At 40.9% G+C, this 24,651-nt stretch overlaps 3 protein-coding genes across 17 annotated transcripts; 2 read left to right on the top strand and 1 right to left on the bottom strand.

Moving 5' to 3' along the window:
- git2a (G protein-coupled receptor kinase interacting ArfGAP 2a) lies at positions 1–12,954 on the top strand. Of its 12 annotated transcripts, XM_019274499.2 has the most exons (21): positions 4–415; positions 3,123–3,256; positions 3,604–3,716; positions 3,848–3,953; positions 4,046–4,132; positions 4,225–4,355; positions 4,460–4,554; positions 4,881–4,926; positions 5,193–5,198; positions 5,286–5,337; positions 5,425–5,497; positions 5,588–5,685; positions 5,795–5,906; positions 6,001–6,143; positions 6,223–6,372; positions 8,337–8,585; positions 9,404–9,493; positions 10,921–11,003; positions 11,126–11,317; positions 12,225–12,288; positions 12,591–12,954. In XM_019274499.2, the coding sequence occupies exons 1-21, from the start codon at positions 364–366 to the stop codon at positions 12,801–12,803; spliced, it is 2,289 nt and encodes a 762-aa protein (XP_019130044.2). In that variant the 5' UTR covers positions 4–363; the 3' UTR covers positions 12,804–12,954. The 12 variants fall into 12 exon arrangements, with proteins under 12 accessions (XP_027133200.1, XP_019130046.2, XP_027133196.1 ...); XM_019274501.2 differs by lacking the exons at positions 12,225–12,288; positions 12,591–12,954 and adding an exon at positions 11,577–12,164 and having other exon boundaries at positions 2–415; XM_019274500.2 differs by lacking the exon at positions 5,193–5,198 and having other exon boundaries at positions 5,289–5,337.
- Positions 12,955–14,002: 1,048 nt separating this feature from the next.
- On the bottom strand, positions 14,003–19,366 carry tchp (trichoplein, keratin filament binding). 4 transcript variants are annotated; one of them, XM_019274506.2, is made up of 14 exons: positions 19,191–19,348; positions 19,019–19,066; positions 18,690–18,887; positions 17,271–17,481; positions 17,126–17,182; positions 16,721–16,789; positions 16,157–16,330; positions 15,965–16,077; positions 15,804–15,870; positions 15,539–15,711; positions 15,361–15,442; positions 15,091–15,276; positions 14,793–14,936; positions 14,003–14,694 (listed from the first exon to the last, which is right to left on the bottom strand). In XM_019274506.2, the coding sequence occupies exons 3-14, from the start codon at positions 18,878–18,880 to the stop codon at positions 14,662–14,664; spliced, it is 1,500 nt and encodes a 499-aa protein (XP_019130051.2). In that variant the 5' UTR covers positions 18,881–18,887; positions 19,019–19,066; positions 19,191–19,348; the 3' UTR covers positions 14,003–14,661. The 4 variants fall into 4 exon arrangements, with proteins under 4 accessions (XP_019130051.2, XP_010732042.3, XP_027133203.1 ...); XM_010733740.3 differs by lacking the exon at positions 19,019–19,066 and having other exon boundaries at positions 19,295–19,366; XM_027277402.1 differs by lacking the exon at positions 19,019–19,066 and having other exon boundaries at positions 19,184–19,348.
- Positions 19,367–20,685: 1,319 nt separating this feature from the next.
- Positions 20,686–24,299, top strand: gltpa (glycolipid transfer protein a). Its single transcript, XM_010733738.3, has 6 exons — positions 20,686–20,813; positions 20,963–21,092; positions 23,174–23,232; positions 23,314–23,447; positions 23,537–23,687; positions 23,772–24,299. Exons 2-6 carry the CDS (start codon positions 20,990–20,992, stop codon positions 23,937–23,939), a joined length of 615 nt encoding a protein of 204 aa, XP_010732040.2. The 5' UTR covers positions 20,686–20,813; positions 20,963–20,989; the 3' UTR covers positions 23,940–24,299.
- The last annotated feature ends 352 nt before the right edge of the window (positions 24,300–24,651 follow it).

Raw genomic sequence — 24,651 nt, 5'->3', positions numbered from 1 at the left:
CGGACGACCCATCACTATGCCACTGGGTTTGCTGTAGCTCTGTGTGGCTGTCTACCAGACACTGAAGAGTAAACTACCAAGCGGACGTAGGCTAGTCAGCTAATCAGGTGCTAAGTCAGTTAACTTGCAGGCAGGCACGGTTGGATCTCGCTCCTGTGTGGGGAAATGGTTATGACTAACCAAGGCGACAAACTAGGCTAGCAACAGTTGAATGAAGTAGCAGGTCGTTTGTTTTGGGTTGTTTTTAATTAGCTAAGGTTTAGCTAACGCGGAAGGCACCCCCCCTCACAGAGTAATCAATGGTTAGCATAACGTAACGGAGATATCAAGTCTGCTCATTTCACGTTGTTTCCCGAGTAAAGGATGTCAAAGCGGCTACGAAACACTGAACTCTGCGCTGACTGCAGTGTTCCAGGTAAGCAGATCCACACCACCACCACCATGCCATGCAATGTTTAGCTGTTAGCCTGTCCACTGACGTTTGGTAATCCCAAAGCTTCACACTTCACTCTGCTATCTTAAATCAGATTATCTGCTTTCTTCTTTACAGTGAATTAGATATGCACTGTGTGTATGTACTGCTGTTCAGACAGGGCAGCTTGTTGACATGTCACCAGCTCATAGATGAGGATTCAAAACAGACCTGCAACTAGTCCATCCAGTGTTGTTTGCCTTAAATAAGCAGATGTGTGTCAGTGTAATTGCACAGCTCACAGACAATATGTATATTTGAAATAATGTCTGCGACATGCAGGCGTTGAAATGCAATCATGCATTATGAAATCTCATCTTTAGATCAACAGGAAACTGCTCTGCAAGCTCTCTTGTCGTGTATCCTGCAGGATGGCTGCATCATTCATAAAAAAGTCAGTGGGTAAAGTGGTCTCCGGTCATGGTGCTTCTTGTGCACCACACAGGGATGTTGGCAGTAAAAGAGAAAGCCTACCTCATGTTGACAATGTAAGACTGAACCCGACAACTGAAAGGACTCAGCATCCCCCAACAGAGATTTGTCAGTTTCGAAAAGTAATCTCAACAAAATATTTGCAATCAAATATTTCTGTGACAGCCGAACAAGTAATAGTTGCATTGTGTGTGTGCGAGCTACTTTTGCAAAAGTCCCATTTGTATAGAAGTGACGTGATGTTTTTCGGCAGGCACAGGAAGCAAAACAGGATGCTGAGTGAATTGACCGCATGCTTTCAACGTAGAAGAGATTTCTTTTTTCTATTGTGGCACCACAAATGTGATGTGATGTATTACGAGAGCAGAATATGAATTATTTTCCCAAGATGTATTTTAAAAACTGGTTCGTCATCTGTGTCACAATAAAAAATCAAGTTCGCTGAATATCATCACTCAGGTTTTAGTATCTTGTCTCTCATCGTGTCATTCAGACGAGTCCAGGTCTCCGCAGCAGCTGGCCTGGATTGCCCTACCATACAACTGTTACCAGTTGTTGGGTGTGAATATTTTTAGAGTTTGGAGATGTGGTATTAAATTTAGCAGCACTTGTCGAGGAAAGGGTAAAAGAGGCATGTCAGCACCATCTCCCAGGTTTTGTTAGGAGGAGACTCTGAAATCTGGGGACCAGGATTTGACCAGCGACCCCTTGCAGCTGTTCCTCCTATACCTCAGCTGCTGCTAAGACACTTAGAGTCTTCACTGTCTGTCCTGTCACGGTGCCAGACACTCAATCTGTTCAACAGTTTATCGGCTATCCGAGTGTCACATGAATTCACAGTATTTTTGGTCTTCAGATATTTGCTCTCAGAAGAGTGTTGGTATAAGCCGCAGACTGTGCACCTCTGATGTTTGTATAGCTCGTTGTATGTTAAATAGGTCAAGGTTAACTAAACATATTTATTTTAGTCACAGAGTATACTGTATCTTGTAAGAGCGCTCTGTCTCAGTTTCTAACACCTTGCATTTCCTGCACATGCAGCACTAAAAGTCGTGATAGTAGCGTCTGTCTTTTTCTAATATGTTTTGAAAGAGGAAGCTGCTCTGTTACTCAACAATAAGGTTGAGGTGCCTCGACCTACAACTGCACTTCACTTCCTTTTTAAGACAATGCTTCACCTAAATCTGGAGTCAAAAAGGCCTCAAATGCTTATTATGGCTCCCCTTGTTATTAGTGGCTGGGGCTTCTTCTTTTCTGTCTTTGTTCTGGTTAGTTTGTTTGCCTGCATGTGGTCCGAGAGCCTCCCCGAGGCATGTTGTGATAATAAAAGGTTTAACTCTGGTCTAGCTTGAGTTTCGAAGTCTGTAATATTTGTGCATTACGTGGTGCGAACGCTTCATGTTGCATTAGTCTAAATCATTCTTCGAGCGGTCTGAGCTCAGAGGCTTTAAAGGATGAGACGTCATTCTTTATTTTCCTTTTATTGTTAAAAAATGAAAAGACCAAAACCAACAACTTGTTAGTCTCTCGGGACGTTCTGCTTTCTCTTCTCCATCTGTGGCCTGCAGCACATTTGATCTTAATGAAGATAAATCTTGATCTTTTGATCGTAGATCTTTAAAAATAGGTTAAAAGTATGAAATTTCATTTTTAAAAATGAACTAAAACAGCAGGACTCTGACTGTTTTCAGCCATGGATTAACATACATTTGGTACAGAGTATTTCCTGCAGCAGGACCGTGTCTGTGGAATTGACTCAAACTGAGCGACAATGCCAGTTTATTTAATGACAGAGCACATAGCACAATGATGTGGCTCACTGATGCATTTTCATTAGTTGTTGGGTAACAATGGAGCAGAACAATAAGTTGTATCAGCCTTCAGACAGCACTTGTTAGTACGATCTACCAGTTTCTCTTTGGTCTGTGTGTGTAAATATAGAATATGGCCAGTGTGATCTTTGTTACTATAAGTGAGACTTTCTCAGGGGAACAAAGAAAAATGAGAAGTGAGATGCAAAGACCTAGAGAAGCATGTCAGTGATTTGAATGTTACTGAATTTCTTACTGACTTGAAGTTGAAGCAAATCAAAACAAAAAACAGTATTTTACATTTAGCTGCTAGTTAAATGACGTGTTTAATCTGTTGTGATTCATCAGTTAGGTCACTGCGAGTGTCTTGATTTTGCACTCTGTGGTTTTTTTGTCTTCCCCCTCAGAGCCTCGCTGGGCCTCGGTGAACAGGGGTGTGTTGATTTGCGATGAGTGCTGCAGCGTTCATCGGAGTCTGGGCAGACACAGCTCGCAAGTCCGCCACCTGACGCACACGCCATGGCCTCCCACGCAGCTACAGGTAATAACACCATACAGGAAAAATGTATATTTGTGCAAAGTCTGTGCAAAGCTGCGTGTCTTTTATATTCTCAGCTTCTCAGAGGCAGAACCGTCTCTCCTGAAGTGCCCCGAGATTACGTTATCCTTGCACACAGTCTCCAGATTTAAAGTGAGCAGGGCTCTATCCTTGCTCGAGTTTAATCTGTTGACAACAGTTGTACATCAGATCCCGCTGAGACATATTGATTTTTGTCCAAATATAGAAAGTGTTTGTTCTGGAAGGGAACCGTTCACAGCCAGTCAGCGTTCTCCACTCTGAATCAATGAGACACATTTTACAGGTTTTCTTTTTCATTTCGCCCCTAGATGGTTCAGACATTATACAGCAACGGTGCAAATTCAATATGGGAGCATTCTCTTCTGGACCCTGCGTCTGTGACAAGCGGAAAACGCAAGGCCAACCCTCAGGACAAACTGCAGTGAGTCATTATTGTTTGAAAATAATGACTTACTGTTTGTTCACTTATTTAATTAAGATTGTCTACGTTTAGGCTCATTAATACCTTCTTTCTTTCTGTTTGATCCTCCATGGTTCACGTTGCCTCAAAAGCCCGAACAAATCAGACTTTATAAGAGCCAAATATCAAGCGCTGATGTTTGTCCATCGCATGCCTTGCCGAGAGGATGACAGCTCGACAGCGAAGGATTTAAGCAAGGTGAGGAGAGAACGTGTTTCATGTCCAAAGCTTTATCGTCAAGCTTGAGCAACTCATCATAATAGCCGTTTGTTTTTTTTTTGTTTTTTCAGCAACTTCACTCAAGTGTACGCACCGGGAATCTTGAGACTTGTTTGAGGTTGCTTTCTTTGGGAGCACAAGCTAATTTCTTTCACACCGTAAGAGATGCACTGTGTTTTAAAGATCAATACATTCATTATTCTGTTTTTAGATCATAATGGTTTGTCATGTTGCTCAACCTCTCCTCTAGGAAAAAGGAAACACTCCCTTGCATGTAGCTGCAAAGGCAGGACAAGTATCTCAGGCTGAACTTTTAACTGTTTATGGGGCAGATCCTGGAGCCCCTGACAGCAATGGAAAAACTCCCATTGACTATGCAAGGTTAGCTGGTTTAATAATCTTGAACAACTCAAACACAAAACATCACAGACCTGTTGTTTCACCTTTGCAGTACAGTAATACATAGTGTGTGTGTGTCTTTGCAGGGAAGCTGGCCACCACGAGCTGGCAGATAGATTGGTGGAGGTTCAGTATGAACTGACCGACCGGCTGGCGTTCTACCTGTGTGGGAGAAAACCAGGTGAGCACTGAGAGAGATCTGCAATTGAACTGTTTAAAAATAAATGAGTCAAAGAATATCTGCCCGTGCGGTTGGAGTGAAAGATACTTAGTTGGCACCGAAGGCGCTACATTGAGTGACTGAAAACCCGGTTACCTGATACGTCACGATAGATTTCACCCATGTGGCTCTCCAAGCAGATAAACTGCACATAGTATTTAATTCGCTTTGTGAATATTGATTATGTGCTATCTATAAATCATACTTAATAGAAAGTGTTTACATTTTCCGTAAGTATCGAAGATGTCGTTGGCAGTCATCCAGAACTTTCGTGTTGTTTCTTTCAGACCATAAAACCGGGCAGCACTTCATCGTTCCACAGATGGCCGACAGGTAAGAAAGTAACGTGATGCAAGTCGATATTAAGTGATTTGTCGCGTGTCTTAAGTAGATGTGTTTAGCTTAAATCGAGCCAACAAAGTGAGCAGAGTGAGGCGTCTGTGAGGCACGTTCAGGCACGCTGTTGAAGTCTTTGCAGCATCTGTTATCTGTGTGAGAAGAAACAGACCCTGTGATGTATTAACATAGCCAAGAATCTCTCTATGATTCACTTTGAATGATACATTTGATCTGTTTCATGCTTTCATTTGATGGATAAGGAACATGTAAGTATTACTCACAGTGAAGTGTGTAGTCTGTCGACATCACCGTCCATCAGCACATGTTTTATGAGCGTTATTGTCTGTTTGTAGCAGTTTAGATTTGTCAGAACTGGCCAAAGCAGCAAAGAAGAAACTGCAGTCCGTAAGTATTTCTGCAGAGTCATTGTACTCAGTTCTCTTTTCTTGCTTCACCTGAAGTCTGAGTGTAATTTCCTAATTTTTCATGCAGCTCAGTAATCATTTGTTTGAGGAGTTGGCCATGGATGTCTACGATGAGGTGGACAGACGAGAGACTGACGCAGGTAGAGTAAAATTACCCAGTAAAAGCTGCGTTGTCTCACTCTCCTCTAAACCAGATACCGCTGATCTGATTCTTATCCTGTTGTGTGTAGTATGGTTGGCTACACAGAATCACAGCACCCTGGTGACCGAGACCACCGTGGTGCCTTTCCTTCCCGTGAATCCAGAGTATTCATCAACACGAAACCAGGCGAGTCAGCTTCACAAGAGCTCCTGTTTCGACGCTTTCTTGTTTCCCGCCGTGCATATTTACGCTGACGTTAGATTGCTGCTGATGCGACTTTGTTTTTCTTCTTCAGGGACGACAGAAGCTCGCAAGATTTAACGCACACGAATTTGCAACTCTCGTGATTGACATATTAAGTGATGCTAAGCGTAGGCAACAAGGGAATTCAATAACCAGTCCCAAAGGTCAGCTTGTCATTGGTACTTCATTCCAAGATGTTACTGACTCTGAACTGTAGTGCAGATCTACAGTACCTTTTCCGCTCTGTGTCCTTTTCAGACAACGTTGAGTTTATCCTGAAGAGTGTGGCTGTAAGGCATTGCAGCGACAGTCAGGACAATGACCAGCCCGACTACGATAGCGTGGCGTCCGATGAGGATACAGATCAAGAGCTCCCGTCAGGCAAAGGAGATCGGACAAAGGTATCGTGGCATCACATTCACACATTAAAAACCCTGATACCCTCTCTCTATGCGCCCTTAACCTCTCTCTCTTCAACAGAGCCTGGACTCCGACCTCTCAGACAGCCCCATTACTATGCACGAATACTTGGAGGTGAAAAACGCACTCTCTGCTTCAGAAGCCAAGATCCAGCACCTCATGAAAGCCAACAACAACCTGAGCGATGAGCTGAGGTTGATGCAGAAAAAGGTATCCACCTCGCTGCACCAATAAGATCACTAACACCGGGGTGCCGGACTGAGGGGGGGCCACAGTGGTCAGCAGCGCGATCGCTCTCTGATGCCGAGGCCCGGCCTGTGGGTTGTAAATGAGTGGCCGAGCTATCTGAATAGGAATGCTCTGTTGCAAGATAAGGCTGCTGTGACACCCTGCTGGTCCACCCTCTGTTTTGGCCAGCATGTTCAGTTTCAAAGCTTGAATGTAAACCTTTTATTTTAATTTTTTTTTGTTATTATGTTGGTTTGTTTTCTGGATTTGAGAAGAGGAAATGCACCCGTACTCCGGTTAATAACAAAACACAGTTTAGTTTCTCTTTTTGTAATAAATAGTTAAACTATGCTGTCTAATGTTACTAACATGCATGTTTTAAGAAAAAAGCATGAATTGACAGTGTTTAGGTACATAGTGACTAACTGAAATTGTATGTGTGTGCCTTGCTTCATCACATATACTGTGTTTACTGCATAGAGTGTTTATGGATGTAGTACATGTGGATTTTATTGTTTGATGTGTTTTCTAAGTGGTCACATTTCATAGAAAGCAGCTGGAATAATGTTACTGTGTTACATCAAAAATGCTGATTCATAGACGTGACACTGTTAATACTGTGTTCCTGCACAAATGTACGCAATCTCGCTAAAAAAACCCAGATTATTTTGACAGTTTTGGTCGCGGATGTTCTACGCATGTTGAAGCTTGAAATTTTAATTTTTTATGTTAAAATTGCTTTAATTTGGCTGTTTGGGAAGAGCATGCAGATCATTTGTCTCCTTTTTAATTCTGTTTGTGTGACTCTTGGTTGCACACAAGGTCATTGTGACAGTAGACATACAGCACTGTAGCGTACTGTATTGTTTTTTTCATGATGTTCTTTGGTGTTGTGTTAGCTCACGGTTCAGCAGATTCTCAAAGAACACAGATTAAGGACACGTGGCTTGTAATGGCATATTGTAGAAGTCAAAGGACGCGCACACACCACATTGCGAATCTAGTTTTCTTTCAGCTTTAATTGGAATAACAGCCAAACGTTAACATTGTCAATCAGCCAGAGGTTAGTAACTAAACTAGTCAGTCGTTTATTTGCACTAAATGCAAGTAGTAGTTGCATTAATTGAGGCCGTTTTTCTTCACCCTTGACAAAATCTTCTTGATTTTGTTCATCCCTGAATGCCTTTTTATCCTCTCATAATTCTTGAGTCGATCCGTCTATACTGTGGCTACATCTTTGACTTAAACTGCTTAACTGACCTATGCAACAGTCTTTCGCTTGCTTCATCACTTGCCTTTGCATTTTTTTTTTTATTAGAAAGAGAAAACTCTGCCCAGAGCAAAAATCATGTTATTCCTATGATCGTTAGAAGGTTCGCTAATCACAGTGATTGTCAACTTGGTGGAAATTGAAGGAGGACATGATATTTATGGGGAAATGTGTCATTATTACTGAAGCAGCTTCAGGTTTTGCTTCTTCTGTTTTTTGTGAGAGCAGTATCCAAACAATGACTGGACTTTCTATGTTATGGGAATAACAAAGATTCAAATTTTACAATATGATACCTACAAAGATGTTTTATTCCTGCCAAGTGAAAACCTTAGCAGACTTTAAAGGTCCAGTGTGTAAGATTTATGGTGCTCTTTTTACATACAGTATATTTTTGTTCCATTAAAATGTGTGATACAAGAACAAAGTTAACAGTGGCTCTAGATGTGGCTCTTTAGTTTCTCCATCGTGCTTGGAAGGAGAAGGCGAGGCGACAGAGATACATGCCACTAAATCCTGCACACTGGTCCTTTAGGAATGCTGACAGTAGTATAATATGAGTATTTTTGAGGAACAATGGGATAAAAGCTGATATGTGATGCCATAGATCAGAACAGGGAACAAAGCTTGCTTTGCTGAGAGCACCTCTTAGTGTGTTGCTGAACGTCTCTTCCAGCTGCAATCTCTGCAAAGCGAGAACACCTCTCTCAGGCGGCAGGTCACAACCAATATCTATCAGATCCCCAGCGGTTCAGACTACCCTGACCCCTCCAGCCCCTCAGCCCTGAAACGCCGGCAGTCTGCGCGGGCCAGTCGGCCCATGTCTATGTATGAGACCGGCTCAGGCCTGAAGCCCTATCTCCCTAAAGGGGAAACTCCCTACCCAGAGGAGGGTATCCCCACCCTGCAACCCTTCCCACCTCATGTAAGTAAGACCTGTTCTCTGCTCTCCTTTGCCATTTCCTCTCCACTGCCCTGTTTCCACGACTTTCCCTCATGTCTTCACCCTGTCTGCAAACCTTTCTCTCTTTTTATTTTAAAACAGTTTTTCTTCCTCATTTTGGAAGTTTTTTTTTTTTTTTTTCAGCATCAAAGACAGTCACCAAAAAGCACAACATCATGCGTTCAGCCACAGCCAGTCACATCTCATCTTGTCCAGATACATATTCAGAACCATTATCCTGCATTTATCTGTTGTTTACTGGAGTGCTGCTTGTTTGTCAGACAAAACGTAGTTGTACGCTCAAGGAGATGCTGTTATTCTGATATACTTTGAAGGTTTGTACTGTGTTTTATGTTGATGAAGCATTAAAACTACCATACAAATACTTTTGTGTTTTTGTAATGCATGATAATTTCACAAACTCACCCTCTTCTCAACTGTTTTAATTCTTTCTTTGATTCAAATAAGAAATGTTGAGCCTCTGAATCATCCGTTATTTTTCACTCGATGGATTAACTCCCCGGCTCTCCAGTCATTTTTTTTTCCAGGATGCTGAGCTCAGAAAGGAAATGTTTGGGAGCTCAGGGAATAAATGTAGGAGGATGATCTGTAAAAACAACTAAGCTCTTAGTTAAACTAACTGAATTTTCTAACCCTGAACTTCATGGTCAGTGCACATGCCGTATCTGATTTGAAGAGACTTTTGGGACAGTTCATCTCACGTTTTAGCTTGTGTGAACATTTCTCTTTTAATTTAAGGAATCTGTGTCCTTAAAATGTGATTTGAACCCTGTCTTTAGACGGAAAGGGGCGCTTTTGTGACCACCTCTTCATCCCTCCCCTCATTTCCATCCACCCTGTCTTGGTCGAAGGACGAAAGTGCTCAAAAGGTTAAGTACATCCTCACTTGGCCCACATCTTTGTGGGACGCAGCAAATCCACATGGAGCCCTTAACCATTTCTACCTGATCCATCCCCTCCCTTTCCTCTGTCCCTCCTATACACTGCTCCTTATCTGCCCTGCTGCATGAGCCACCCCACACCGTCAGATACCTACCTCCATCAGCATCATCCTCACGGCGCGGCTAAACAACTGGAATCGTGTGGTTTTGTAAAGGCAAAACCTCTGCCTGTCCGCTGAACGTAGAGCAGAAAGTTGTGCTTGCGATGCAGCATTTTAATTCTTTCTTTGCTCCACAAACTTGTGTAACAGATGATGTGGGTGCCTGTCTGTAAAAAAGAAAAAAAAGAAAAAGTGAATTAGGTTTTTAAATGTACATTTGACCCCTCTGGAGTTTTTAAACTCATCATGTTCTTCATTTCAAACACTCTCTGGATAAAGAGAAGCCCTTCTTACTCTCTCTCTAACAAATGCTTGGCCATTTTGCATAGTAAGCTTCCAACAGCATGCTCTCACTTCCTCCAGTAACACACGAACGCTGTGGTTTATAAAAAGATTTTCCTTCTGGTAAAGCAGAACAAAGATTTGTCTAAACATGTACTGTATGTGTGAACCGCATTTCCTGAGGCAAGCTTATGTGTGTTGCATCTTGTACTGCATACAAGAGGACGACTTTGGTTATAATCTTGGACATAAATTGAACAATATGAACATGTACAATAGGTCCTGTGTGGCTTCATCGTGCTTCCTGTTTCTAAATGTAGCGTTAAGTCTGTGATAGTGAAATCTGCATCAAGTTTCAGGGACATGTGAAGACAGGGCATTGCTGTTTTGTGTGATAGTTTTGTGTTTGTTTGTGTGAAAGTTTTATTCATGAACTCATCTGAAACTTGACTTCCCCCTCCAAACAATGATCCTCTGGGGTCTACTTCCTTTTTGTTTGGACAGTGAGTAAAGCTTCAAACCATGTGTTGCTGATTATTAGTAATGTTTTATTTTTTTTGTCTGTCATCCATGAATCCGTCCTTACTTCAGGAGTTCAAAAGTTTTCATACACAAATTTGCATATTGTCACATTTAATGATGATCAGAGTCACTTGAATGATGCAAGAAAGTCAGCATTAGTGATTATGTCTTCTGAACTCTGCATACTCTGTTTTACTAATCCTATATTGAATGCTTTAAATTGATCATGTGCTCTTGCTTCACAGCTTTACTGCCTGTTTCATTCAGTCATACGCTCCGCTTTCACTTGTTTATATTCCAATTTGACATACAACAAGCAGAAAGGGGCGCGTTTATAATATATGTCTTTGTTTTTTGTCAATTTTGCGTTGCAGTTGCCAGATATTTCTGGTTTATATCTTGCATGAGACATATTATCAGTTTTTTTCCCCCCTTCTCTCTTCCTAATAGGCTTCGAAGTTAGAGAAGCAAAGCAGCATGCCAGAAAGTGACTATGACAACACATTCAATGAGTCTGAGATGGAGGATTCGGGGTAAGAATATCACCCAGGATGATGGTTTGAAGTGAATTAATGTGCTGTTTTGCCTGTGGGATAAAAACAACAAGCAGTGATATTGGCAGTAGACATGATTTTTTTTGCATCTCCCTCTGCAGTCTGGGGAGGAGAGGGAGGCTGAGGAGCAGTGGTTGGTTCGGGGAGGGCAGCTCTATCCCTGAGCTGGATGATCTGGAGACGGAGTCCGACCCAACACTTCCCAGCACGGAGGATGTCATCCGCAAAACCGAGCAGATCACCAAGAATATCCAAGAGCTGCTGCGAGCGGCCCAGGAGAACAAACATGACAGGTCAGGATCTGAAGAGAAACTGTCTTTCTGGTTTGTTTTTTTTTAGCTTTCTTTTCTTTGCTGTCATTTCAAACTCTGACTTCCTCTTACATTCATGATTATTCTGTTACCTTTTTAGTTGCGTTTATCTCCTATCATTTCCCCTTTTTTTTGTCTGTTATCTTCACTCTTCCTCCCCTCATTCTACTTCCACTCTGCTCCGCTGTTTTGATGTTGTTTTGGTGTCACGGTGTCCCCGTCCCTTCACCCCTGTGAGCAGACCATGTGAGCGTGAAGGTGTGCGTCGGCTCAGGCACAGCCTGGGATGTTTCAGCACTCTGGTGCCCTGGGCCGAGAAGGCCCCCACTCCCCTTCAGCCGCTCAGCCTCCGGTCCCCTGACCCCACCTCCTGGTACTCTGGCCTCTGTCCCTGCCTCCCAGGCACAGTTTTATTTTCCTCTCCCTCCCTCTGTCTCGGGTCTTTTTCTTCTGTCTCACCTGCTAACAAGCTCTCCTCCTTTTCTTTGATTGTGGTGCCTACATTTATGTTTTTTTCTCCTGAAACACTGACTTTGAATTTGCTTCAGCTTGTTGATAAGTTACATCTATGCAGTGGCTTGTTTTTTGATATGTAGGTGATTGTTTCTGCTGTGTAGCTGCAGTTTTTTAAATCAGAAAATGTGTCCTAGTGTGAAAGAATCTTGTACTTACAATGCTAAAAATAAATCCGTTAAATGGCATGTTCTGTTAGTTGACGTTAACCTGAAGTTGCAGATGATGATGCACGGTGTGGTGTGAATATAGCACCTTACTCTGTGAGTTGACTTGCATGTAAAAGCCCCCAGTTAATTGATATTTTATAGATATTTCTTCTACAATTTTAATAATAATAATGTATAAATGTGACATCAGTATGTTCTCCTCACAGCTTCATACCCTGCTCAGAAAGAATACATGTGGCTGTAACAGAAATGGCTGCACTATTTCCCAAGGTATGGAAACAAACATGGATCAACCAGTTTTATTTGTTCTTTTGGGGTATTAGCACAAATATACTTTAAGGTCCAAAATACAGAAATATTTTCACAATTCCTGATGTATTCTTTGCTCTTAAATGTGTATACTTGTGTATTAAATATTAAAAATCTAGGTTCAGGACGATTCAGTCCTAGGCCAGCAGAGGTCAATGTGGTTCTAAAAGATCTTCACTAAACGTTCTCTCTTTGCACAAATCTGTTGACTTACTGTATAAACATCTTCCATTAGTATTAAGGTATTTAACCTTCCTCTGCAGAAGCCACGCTCAGATACTGTAAGAGGCTCTCTGCGCTTGTTGACCTCCAGCGCGTACCGGCTTCAGAGCGAGTGCAGAAAGGCGGTGCCTTCGGAGGGATGCCCAGGACCGGACATGCAGCTGGTCACCCAGCAGGTCATCCAATGTGCTTATGACATTGCCAAGGCAGCCAAGCAGCTTGTCACCATCACTACAAAGGAGAATACCAACTAACAGCACTTACAGGGCTGAAAAGCCGTCAGCATCTCAGTTGTGTTCTTATATATTTTTAATGATTTTGTTGTTTTTTTTGTATTTGTGGTATATGCATGCGTTGTTTTGTTTTTTTAATTTATGAATAAATACTGACAATATTTAAATCCAACTCTGCACAAAATTTGAGCATTAAGGGAAATAATCAGCGACTTTACTTAGGGATATCCAGCACAAAGACAGATTATGGTGCAGCACCTAGCAGGCCTGTCATGGTTTCTAGAATTACCCTTTAACAATTATAGTAAAACTGTCTCTTAATTACAAATAATCTTAACTCGTTCGATAATGTACATACTTTTTATTGATAGAGAGAGACTTAAGCACAGTACAGTGAATCCACATGATGATACTGGTTAATGTTATCAGTCCAAAGACAGACAGGATGCTGAAAAGCCATAAATGAATCATGAATCCACTCACATAACACTCTTGTAGCTAAAGGAGCTTCCTCTCATGCATTGCACTGGGCGAGCATTGTCATACTGTAAAGTTTTAATGTCCAAAAAACAAACTGAGCATTTAGTTGACTTCCATTAAATGTTGGGAATTTCATGTTTGTTGCAATCGAAGAAGCTATTAATATGGTTTGTCCCCTGTCCAAGTGTAATCCAGCCTGCAGTGCACTTATTGCAGCTATTTATGTATGCCCATTTGTCAAGTCAGTGAATGCAAAAAACACTTGTTCAGGGGCCAAGTTATATTCTACACCAGTGCCAAGATGTTGTTGTATTAAATTAAAATGATTTGGTGTGTTTTCAAACTGGCTCCACACTGCGTCGTATCCTGTGGACTTGTGTGCCATTGCAGTGTCGGTGATGTTATTCAGAGCTAATAGCCATATTGTATGTATGTCCACGTGTTTTGTGCTCTGTTCCGTTGCTGCTAGTTTTGTATGTAATGTGCAACATATGGGATAGAACTCTACTAGACGTCTCCTGTATAACTGTGTCCGATGTCCAATGTTCATCCTCACCAAGTGTTTCATTGTCATTTTTGAAATATGATCAAAGTAATGTCCCTCTCTGTACTTGAATGGAGTGCAGGGATGTATGTGATGCAGCTGTTAAGTTGCACTTAAAATAATTATTTTCTAAATAAACTTAATTTATAACTATAACCTTGTTGTTGTGGTTTTTCATATAAAAACACTGCATTGCTTTGTTTTATAAGTTTTATTAAAAACTTTCTACAAATTCAGGATAGAAAACATACATCTCTAAAAGTGCAAAAATCAATTCTTCTCTACAAACCACCAGCTTTAAATGACTCACTTTAAGATGGCACAATATATGGCCTCATAATCTACATGAATGATTCAGACAGGATAGGTTCACATTTTTCCAAATGTGTCTTAAAACAATACTTGCATGTACTGTAAGAGTTATTTGGCTGGCTGTCAAAACAACACGGTTCTAATGTCCTCAATCTGTGTAAAAATGCATATTAAGGTTTAACCAAAGATAACGTGGCTTCAGGGGTCTGAGTTATTTGAATCAAGTGGGTATCTTCCAAATGTATAATCAAATATTAAATTCTCTCCTTGTGTCTCTATCCCTCCTTTGTGCCTGTTTGATATGATTAACTCAGAGACCTGACGCCTCATATTAACTTTGGCCAAACTGAATTCATTTGTACATGGAACAAGTACTGAATTTTAACCCCAATGTATCTATCATACTTCAGACCAATTACTGTTATGATTTACATATGATCAGTGTTATTTTAGAAACATTTGAAAAAAGTGAAACTATCCTTTAAGGCTTGTTCCAAAGTCTACATTTCACAATTCAGTTTTGGTTTCAGTCTTGCAGGTTGCTCATGTCCAGGCTGATCGAGGTCTGCTGTGGATCTGAAAGGGAAAGTTTCAAGCATATTTTAATATTAAAGATCATTTTGGACTTCCCCTGGGATATTAACATTTGGGATCATCAGCTTTCTATCGTTTACCTTCTCCTGGTACCCTTTCTTGGCCATCCTCTGCATCTCCAGCCTCAGCTCCTCCTCCTGGATTTGAAGAGCCTCCCTGTCCTCCTCCTCCTGCTGCTCCCTCCTGCACTGCTCCTCCCACTGCTCTTGGCGCTGCTGCTCCACCTACAGTACAAACACACAAACAACTTCAGATCTCAAATGTGCATAAAGTAACTAAGTTGCTATTGTGGCATCATTGTTAGAGACTCTAAGTGAGTTTCTTTACGGTCTCAATGATTAACTTAAAGTGACACAAACCACTGCACTACATACTAACCTGAGCATTTATCTCTTGCATCCGTGCTGTCTTACGGCCCTCTTCCTGTTCTGTCTCCTGCCGTCGGATCTCCCTCTCCAGTTCCAGCTCCTGGATCAGCTTCTCTCGTCTCCTCAGGGACTCCTCCTGAGCCTTGCGGTTGTTCTGCATTTTCAGCTCCAGCTGCTGCTGTCTCCCTGCAAGCACCTTTCCAAGAAGAAGACACGAGAGCTGTTGTTTAGTTTTCGTGACACACATAAAAAGTTTAATTATGATTTGAAACCAATTCACCTCCTTCATGAGCCGTTCCCTGGCTTTCCTCTCCTTCTCCCACTGCGCTTCTCGCTTCTCCCAGACATGTTGAGCTTCTTCTCTAAAATGGATGATTGGATGATATGTTGGTTTGGTTATGAGGAGAAGCAGAAGTCTCACCCTGCAGAGTTAGAGCTCGCTGAATCTCGGTGCTCACCTGTGTAGGATTTCAAACTCAGCTTCCCTCTCCCGCTCCAACTGAAGCTGCTCTTCAATCACGTGTTTCATCCAGGCAGCGTCGGCAATGGCCCGTTCCCTTCGTTCAGTCTCCATCCTCCTGTCCTCCTGCTCCCCATCCAGTAAGGCAGCCAGAATCTTACGATCGGCCTCCTGCTCAATTCAATTCGTTGTAGGTGTGAAAGCCAAGCAGGTTGGATTAAATGTAGAAAATACCGTATCAAAAGAGGGTGAAGTAGACTAACCAGTTCCTCCTGCACTCTCTGGGCTCTCCTCTTCAGCTGAGCACGATATTGCCGGATCAGGAAATGCCTGGTGTAACACAAATTCAGTGAAGTCAGTGCCTCACCAGAATGAAGTATCATCTTACTCCTGGTCAGTTATCTGCATGAAGAGCTACCCATACCCCATCTCAGACTTCTTTCGCCTTTCCTCCGCCTCTCGCCTTTCCTCCTCTATCTTCTCCAGCTCCCACTGCTTGATGAGCAGAGCCTCTTGCTCCTTCTTTAGACGAGTTGCCTGAGAGAGAAAAAATCTTAAAAACACATCTGCAATATTATTTTCCACAGAAAAAATACTTTATACAAGTTCTACATACCTCCTTTTCCCTCAGCTTTAGTTCTTCCATCTGTTTGCGAAGTTCTTCTGCCCTCTCGTGCTCCTCTTCTTTCCTTTTCTCCTCTGCTTGCTTCATCCTCTCCAGAGCCTCTTTCCGGGTCCTCTCGTACTCATTTTCAAAGCGTTTCTTCTCCTCCTGCTGTGCCGCTTCTTTCTGCATGTTTGGAGATATGAGTCACTTACAGTAAGTGTCTAAACTTTCTCAATTATGTACCATGTTGATGGTATTAAGCTGAGGGGATTTTAAGACTTGATACTGTGCTCACAGATGTCATGAGTGCCATTTAATTAAAAATTGATTTGTTACATAAATAATTAGGCACTGAAAAGGATAATGACAAAGTGGGTGCTGTGTCATCACAGGCTTGACAGAGGTGATATTTGAGATTATGAGGCAACTTTTCCACTATGTGGTTCAAATAGAAATTGAGTGTAGTGTAGTGTGAAAAATGAAGGTCAAAAACACTTCTCATCTGTAGAATATTAAAACACTTGAATGAACAGAGGCTAAACTGTTTTGTCACAGTTGCGATGAATGTCTTACCCGTGTCTTGTCTGATATCTGCTCCTGCCATTGGCCAACAACATGATCTTTATGTAACGCTGACTCAACCTGTAGACAGATTAAAAGTACGAGTAGTGACATAGGCAAGGCAGAGATACTAATGAACTTGACCCTAAGCGGAAGGGATACCATAATATTTTATTCTCTTAAGTCAACGCTGGACTCAGGTTAACAAAAAAGTCATGGAATATCCGCATCACAAGCCCTATTGGTTTCAAGATCGAGTAGACACCTTGACAAAAAGTGTCCGTTTTCTCTCCTTGCAGAGTGCTTCGGACGCACTGGATGGTCACAAGATTCCTGAGGCCTCTTTATCACTTCATCAACAGTCACATGGAGATAAGACGTTTGCCACTTTTTCATGAATAGTTTAAACTAAGCTACCTCTCTTAACTCTGGGTTGTTTTTCTTCCAGTGTTCCCTCAGCAGCTCTTGTGCAAGCTGAGGATAAAAAAAAGAAAAGAAATGATAAACATTACACAGTGACAGTAGAGCATCATGATGCAGATCTGAGAGCGACATATCCAACCTTTTTTCTTCTCTCCTCTCTTGCTGTACGTAGCTCATCCGTTTTTTGCACCAGCTGACTTGCCAATGTGCTTCTGTCAGGAACCACTTCCCTGAGCTCCGCCTCCAGCCGGGTTTGCTCCTCTTGAAGCATGGCCCTGAGCCGATTCCTGCGCTGCTCCAGGCTGGCTTTCTTTTCCTCCTTCACTCTCTGTTTATGGTACGCTGACATACTGACAAAACAGTGAAAAAAAATAAAGAACTGCTTTGATACTAAACCTCTACTTTATCTGCTGATGAAACAGACATACAGAAAACACACTAGAGACAAAGTAGTACAGGTTTGAGCCTGCATGGTGTCTTTATTATTCAGACACCCACATATTAAGGAGCCACAATATATAGATTTGAGGGAAAACACACACTAATAATCTGTACAACAAGCAACTAAATGCTAAAAAAAGAGGCAGTGACTTCTACTATTACCTATAACTATTACAAGTGTATTAATATTATTGTTGTTGTATTTTAGATATCAGTAGTGATGAATATACTGTGCAGATACTTTGCCTCAGACTCACCAGAAGCTATGGTGGCTGTGAAACGCCCTGAATAGGGCTGGAGCCCATCCCAGCTGACTTTGAGCGAGAGGCAAGATACACCCTGGCCAAGTTGCCAGCTCATCACAGGGCACATAGAGACAAACAACCATTTACACGTACATTCACACCTACGGGGCATTTAACCTATTAAACGCATGACTTTGGACTGTGGGAGGAAGCCGGAGTAACCAGAGAGAACCCACAGCAGGGCGGACACGGGCAGAACATGCAAACTCCACACACAGTAAAAGGTCCCAGCTGTTGCTGTGAGGCTAACAAAAACATAGTGATTCTTATTTTAAAGTAATTATACACAAATTAAATCATAATTTTGCACAATATATTCAATTTCTGACATATTCTCTAAAGAAAGAGCCCCTAAATCTTACACACTGGACCTTTAATGTTCTGTTAGTAGACATAACAGCAGCCTTAGAAAGCTGAGAAACCATACCTTAAACTGTGTATCTCAAATACATATTATAGACTGTTTTATGCTGATTACATGTATTTCATCCTTAGTTATCAGCATTTTGCTATTATTTATTATTTATTAATCACTGCCTCTTTTTTAAATTGTTTACTAGTTTGGTCTTTTTTGTTATACAGAGATCTACAGTATATGAGGTGATTACCTAGAGAGCCATCTAGGGGAAAGAGAAATTATATATTTTTTAAAATAGTGTAGAAGCTCCCTACTTACCTCCTATATTAAATATGTGCATGAGGATGGAAGAAAACAGAAAACATCAACAAATGCACGATTATAAGTGAGTTGGATTTCTGCATCCTCGCCTTGTGGTGACCGGGTCAGGCCCTGCTGTGCTGGATGAAGTTACCTCTGCTCGTAGGAGCGCCGGGAGCTCCACGCCGCCTGTCTCTGGCTGCGGACACTCTGCTCTCTGAAGTACTGAGCATGAAGCTCCCACTGCTGCCGACACCGGACCTCCTGCTCCCGCTGCCGGGCCAGCTGTCCGGCCAGCATCCGGGACCGACTGGGCACATGGGCCGAGAAGGTCGGCAAAGCCATGAACCACCTGAATCATGATTAACATAAATTAAAAAGCTAATTACTTCAACCTGAACTGACGTTGCATGTTTTATAATTGTTGCCACTATATGTGTTTGTTTGACCCTTTTGTTCACACAAAACACCGTGCACAGTTACCTCTATGTGTTTGTCTTATTAAATGCGTCTTGCTGGTGATGTAACGTCCTTTATTTGAGGACAGCAAAGACACAAACACCAAAACAACACGAGCAAAGCGTTACACAGCGACACTTACGTAAACATTAGGCTAGTTAAGAGGCTTCATAGCTCGACAAAACATACTTCTTACCCTTCCGCTGCTGAGGTTGACAGCTTTATTTTAATGTCTGTTGATATTAGTTGATGTTTCGCATGTTTACGCAGATAAATCGTCTTTTTTGTCTCCTTGGTTACCTGTTTGTTACCGCCACGCTTCCTAGTTACTCCCACGCTACGGGATGAAGTAAAGGTCAAAATTACTGGCCGGATCAAAACGCGAAGCGTAATTCCCTCAATCATCAGAAATCACATTATGGGCATCAATATTATCATAAGTTTATTTATTTTCTATTATGATTACTAAGATTATAAAGCTTTTATAATGTGGTTTTCATACTGCAATACCAGCAATAAGTAGCTGCTCAATCTAGACCTTTGATTCACAGCCTACATTTGGTCAGGGATAAACTAAATTAAAAAATATATTTTAAAAAAACTATAAAAAGTTTTTTTCAAAGTTTCATGTACTTGAAAAACTGCTTTAATACAGAAAATATATTATATTGCAATAACAACAACAACATCAACATCTACTATCATGTAATTGGGTTCTAGACCATTGATTCACAGCCTACATCTGGTCAGGGATTAACTGAATTAAACAACTAATAAATTAATTAAAAGGCTACATCCAGTCTTATATAACTATACAAACCTACTTTATTTCTATACTAGTTTATTTATATGCGTTTTACTAACTTGTTGGATAGCTTACAATGGATTTGATTTCCAAGATACTTAAAGTTAAAGGTTTTGTTTACCAGGAAAACAAAGCAGAGATGTGTTTCCATGATGAGGGTTAATGAATTAAATAATTAATAGATAAAGTAAAATGAATAGATAGCCTACCACCAGTCTAATGTAACTGTACAAACCTACTTTATTTTCTATTACAGTATGAATACTTATGAACTTCTTGGATAGCTTTTACTAAGAAAAACAAAGAAGAAATGTTTTTCTATAATAAAGTTACAGTAATGAGTAGCTGTTTTAATTCAGAAATTATAGTAGTAGAAGTAATAGTAGTAGTACACATTTGGTGAGGAATAAACTGAATAAATTAATAAATGAATAAAATAAATACATTGGTAATCCGATTATTAGGCTACCACCAGTCTAATGTAGCTGTATAAACCTACTTTATATTTTTATGATGATGATTACTAACTTCTTGGATAGCTTACAAAGCTTTTATTTCCAAAATAAGTTAAGTTATATTATGTATATATAAGTTTTGTTTACCAGGAAAACAAAGCAGAGATGTGATTCCATAATAAAGTACCAGTAATGAGTAGCTGTTTTAATGCAGAAAATTAACATATAATCGTGTTCCAGACCTTTGAATCACCGCCTACACTTGATCAGAGATGAAAAATAATTTTTAATGTTTATTTATCATGCCACCATCAGGTTATTGTAACTGTACATTTTGAGGTGTCCCTCTAAACTCCGTTAGTTGGCAGTAAAGCAGCATGTGTGATTAGAGCAGTGTCAGCTGATCAGAGCACATCAGCTGCCTCGTTTGTTCTGGGCTTCAGTCTAAGAACCGTTTATCGGCCCTTTTACCCGACAGGTGGCGATGACCCTGATCTATCACTAACCAGTCGATCACACGAGCTGCCTGCAGGATATTTAACCACTACCTGGGTTCAATGTAGGTGACTTGTGTGTGTGTGTGTGTGTGTGTGTGTGTGTGTGGTGGTGGGTGGGGTATGGCACACACACACACACACACACACGGTTTCTTTTGGTGTCACTGTAAATCTGCAGCAGAGGGTTGACAGCCTGTTACTCTCATTCCAGAGGTAAGAGTGTGTCCGGACCAAAGAGATGGCTCTGTTAATGGAGCACCAGTTCAGACAGCTGCCAGCTGACAGACAGGTGGAAACAAGACCGTTTCTGGAGGCTGTGTCATACCTTCCACCGTTCTTTGGTAAGTGCAGTTTTCAGTGTCTGACACAGTAGAGACAATGTAGGCACCTCTGACAGTCCTGGATATAAAGTTTTGTAGAAATAAATGTGACTATACTCAGATTTCTGTTACTGGAAAGAAAGGGGGACCTCTGTGCAAACATTTATGACTTGTCAGAGCTTACAGTTACATTAAAGACCAGATTGAATTAGTTTTTAACATGCAGATTCATAGTTTTGTACAATTCAAGCCTATTGGCTGAACATGCACACGAATGCATGATTTTATTTGACAGACGTCCCCTGCAAATGGTTTAACTTTGATTAACAAACACAAAAACTTGATGTGAGGGAAATCTGTCACGACTCTTCTATGAAGCCTGAATGAAACGATCTTACTCTTTGCAAATGATAATCTTTTTTTGGATCATATTTCTCTCTATCAAGCTGTCCACAATCCTTTAACATGCATAATTTAATCCACTGGCCTGGATTTTAAGTTGTGAAAATTGATTAGTACGGTGTTGAGTTCCCTTTGCCCATTCACCAGCGGCATGGTGCACCAGGGCATCTTTGTGCGACTTCATTCTGTATTAATATGCCAAAGGTCCTCTATTGAATTTGCCATGTGAAACCCTTGAGAGGAACCAAGTCTGATGTCGATATTAAGCTCTTCCCTCCTTGTCACCATTGTTTTTCCTGACCTAGAAATTTCTTGGCCAAGTTTCCTACAAGTCATTAAAGTCCTGCACACTCTCATAGTACATTCACACAGGCGTTTTAATTTATTTAGCCTAATTAGACCTCTTCTTCGGGCCTGCATAGACAATGTTCTCTTAAATAGATTTTTACTGTTACTTTTAAGGGAGTTGTTTAATTGCTTGTTGTCCCCAGAGGTACTGTGTATTTGAGTGGAAAATACAGAGACAGCCATACAAGAGGAGGATGTCTGCCAAACAAAACGTTGCCTTCAGTGTTGTGGCGATGCATCACATGAGTACAATAGAACAGACTCTGCCATGAGTAGTTTCCTCTAACAGCTCAGGAGCTGAAAGCTGTCTGTTGTGTCAGTGGGTCAACCAGGAGCCGTGTGTGGTCTGGACTCTAGACGTCTCATTGTTCACCATCCTGTCACCAAATACTCAGGCGCTCTAGTAGCCTAATTAAAGGACACCTAATGATAATACTGTGATGATGTTTGTCTGTGGAAACAGCAGATACTGCAGGCCCAGTCCAAGTAGATTTGTTTTTCCTTCCAGCATTGTAGCGGTATTGTGGGACAGTGCATTCAACATAGAGAGTATAACACCCAACTAAAAATCTTGATGGTTTCACTTCTCACCTTGCAGCAATGATACACAAGTGTACTCCAGGACTCTGGGACATCACTGTATTGTGGTGACAAGTGCAACAGATTTCTGACCAACATCACCCACAACGATCAACCAAGCAGCCCACAGGAGTGCAGCAAATAAATGTTGTTTACACAGTGTTTGACAAGGTTACATATACAGTATCTGGTCGGTCCAGCACTCAACTAAAGCGATAGCATACATCATATAAATAAGTAAAAATATTCAGATCCAGGGTGCAATTTAACAGCCGCACAATTTCAGCAATTTGAAAGAAATATTAATGTCTTGTGCATCATTTTATATATGTGTATTGTCCCTTTAATTCATCCTGACATTTTTGATGTCTCAGATTTGACTTAGATGTGGTAAAACATGAGTTTTTAAGAGACCAAACCTGGAAGAGTCTATGAGGTTAGAAAGGTCAGGTTCTTAAGTAACAGTTCATTTAACCATGAAGGACAGATACAGCTACTGAAAATTTGCTACATTTCAGTGTCTGCATGGATTAATAACAACTTCAAATATGAATGATTGCAAATTTACAACAATTTCTTATAATATTCTAAAAAATGTTTGCAGAGCTAGAATTAAGATCTTCACATTTATCTTTTTATGTTCTGTGCTCATTGGTAGACGTTGTTGGTCACCACAGGAAGCTCTAGAAAATGTCGATATTCTTCTTGTTTGTGCACAGGTTTATGCATTCCTTGAATTCTCAGTCATACTCTGTGTAAATATTTCTCCTCAGACTGCCTTGGTCCCACTATATTTGCACCATTAAAGGCCGACATAACTGGCAACATCACAGTAAGTATGAAGTAAATCTGTCACATAGTTCTTACATTTCTCAGTAACATTATAATCATTAAGATGTATTTTACCTGATAGAAAATCAAGGCAGTTTATGATACCAACCCGTCACGGTTCAAGACACTCCACCAGATCGTGGAGGCAGAGAAAGAAATGCATGGAGGACAATGGCCCAAAGTTGGAGCGACGTTGGCTCTTATGTGGCTAAAAAGGTTTGAAAAACTTTTTAATTTGTGTGTGTGTTCATTAACTTTTAAGATCTGCACCCATAATCACTGTACATGTCTTCTTTATAAACCAGAGATCTACGATTTATTCAAGTCCTCCTTCAGAGCGTGGTGGACGGTGAAAAGGATGATACCAACCCATTCCTCATCCGAATGAATATCAACAAAGCCTATGAAAGAGCCCTGCAAATATACCATGGCTGGCTGGTGCAACAGCTCTTCAAAGTGAGTTCAGAGTGTTTTTGAGTTCAGAGTGAGAGATACATATACATATAAAGTGCATAGAGTAAATTTTGGCATCTCTTTTAGGCAGCTATTTTCGCTGCTCCGTCTAGGACAGATTTCCTGAAGGCCCTCTCCAAAGGCCGGGATGTCAAAGAAGAGGAGTGCTTCGAAAAAATCAGAAAATTCCTCACCAACTTCAGCGCCACGGTTGATGCTATTTATGAGATATACAGTAAGCTGAATGCTGATTGAATAGACAGTGTGACTGCAGGACGTTCCTCTTCCCTCCAGTGATCCACTTAGTTTACAAAGTCATTTACATTCTGCAGTCTACATCTTGACATGGCACCCTTCAGATCATCTGACAGCTCACTGTGGGAGCGTATTTATAATACTCTGCTGTTACACATCAAATGTTTGCACTTTGAATCATCTGTGTGCCTGTTCTGGATTTCTCAGTTCCTCACTGTTGTTTGACTCTGGGGCAAAGCAGCTGCAGATTTAAACTCTTTGTTTTCTCTCTGTTTCTTGACAGGAAGAAACAATATACAGCCAGATATATATGTGCACAATCATAAACTGTTTGATAATTATACCAAGAATCGGAGTGCCCTTTTCTCTGACGACTTATTATCCTTATATATGATAATAAATGATCAATTATCAATTATATTATGACAAATATTAATACAAATAATATTAATATAATATTTGTTATAATCATTTGTACCATGATGATTTATTTGCTTCTATCATGCATTTATGTTAAAGATATTGAAATGAGATTTGAATTTCTCCACAGTGTGAAAGTCCTCCCAAATAACCATGACTATTGTTCTGTATCCTAAGCAATATATTGATAATGATACAGAACTAGTTTAATGATAGTGGCTTAAATTTTGTTTGTTTTTTTTTCAAAGGAGATATTTGCAAATCGAACCATCACTTATCACAGATAATTTAG

This window comes from Larimichthys crocea, chromosome III (genome assembly GCF_000972845.2).
Source record: "Larimichthys crocea isolate SSNF chromosome III, L_crocea_2.0, whole genome shotgun sequence".
Classification (NCBI taxonomy): domain Eukaryota; kingdom Metazoa; phylum Chordata; class Actinopteri; family Sciaenidae; genus Larimichthys; species Larimichthys crocea.
This window is presented reverse-complemented; position numbering and strand designations above follow the sequence as displayed.

Bases quoted from the DNA above. Each gene is read 5' to 3' on its own strand.
- git2a (XM_019274501.2), top strand. From the start codon at position 364: ATGTCAAAGCGGCTACGAAACACTGAACTCTGCGCTGACTGCAGTGTT. The intron at 5,686-5,794 runs GCGAGTCAGCTT...TTTCTTCTTCAG, and splicing joins ATTCATCAACACGAAACCAG to GGACGACAGAAGCTCGCAAG. The intron at 6,373-8,336 runs GTATCCACCTCG...CGTCTCTTCCAG, and splicing joins TGAGGTTGATGCAGAAAAAG to CTGCAATCTCTGCAAAGCGA.
- tchp (XM_010733740.3), bottom strand. From the start codon at position 18,880: ATGGCTTTGCCGACCTTCTCGGCCCATGTGCCCAGTCGGTCCCGGATG. The intron at 16,790-17,125 runs GTAGCTTAGTTT...ATCTGTCTACAG, and splicing joins ACAACCCAGAGTTAAGAGAG to GTTGAGTCAGCGTTACATAA. The intron at 15,443-15,538 runs GTGAGCACCGAG...CATCCATTTTAG, and splicing joins GAGTTTGAAATCCTACACAG to AGAAGAAGCTCAACATGTCT.
- gltpa (XM_010733738.3), top strand. From the start codon at position 20,990: ATGGCTCTGTTAATGGAGCACCAGTTCAGACAGCTGCCAGCTGACAGA. The intron at 23,448-23,536 runs GTTTGAAAAACT...TTTATAAACCAG, and splicing joins GCTCTTATGTGGCTAAAAAG to AGATCTACGATTTATTCAAG. The intron at 23,688-23,771 runs GTGAGTTCAGAG...CATCTCTTTTAG, and splicing joins TGGTGCAACAGCTCTTCAAA to GCAGCTATTTTCGCTGCTCC.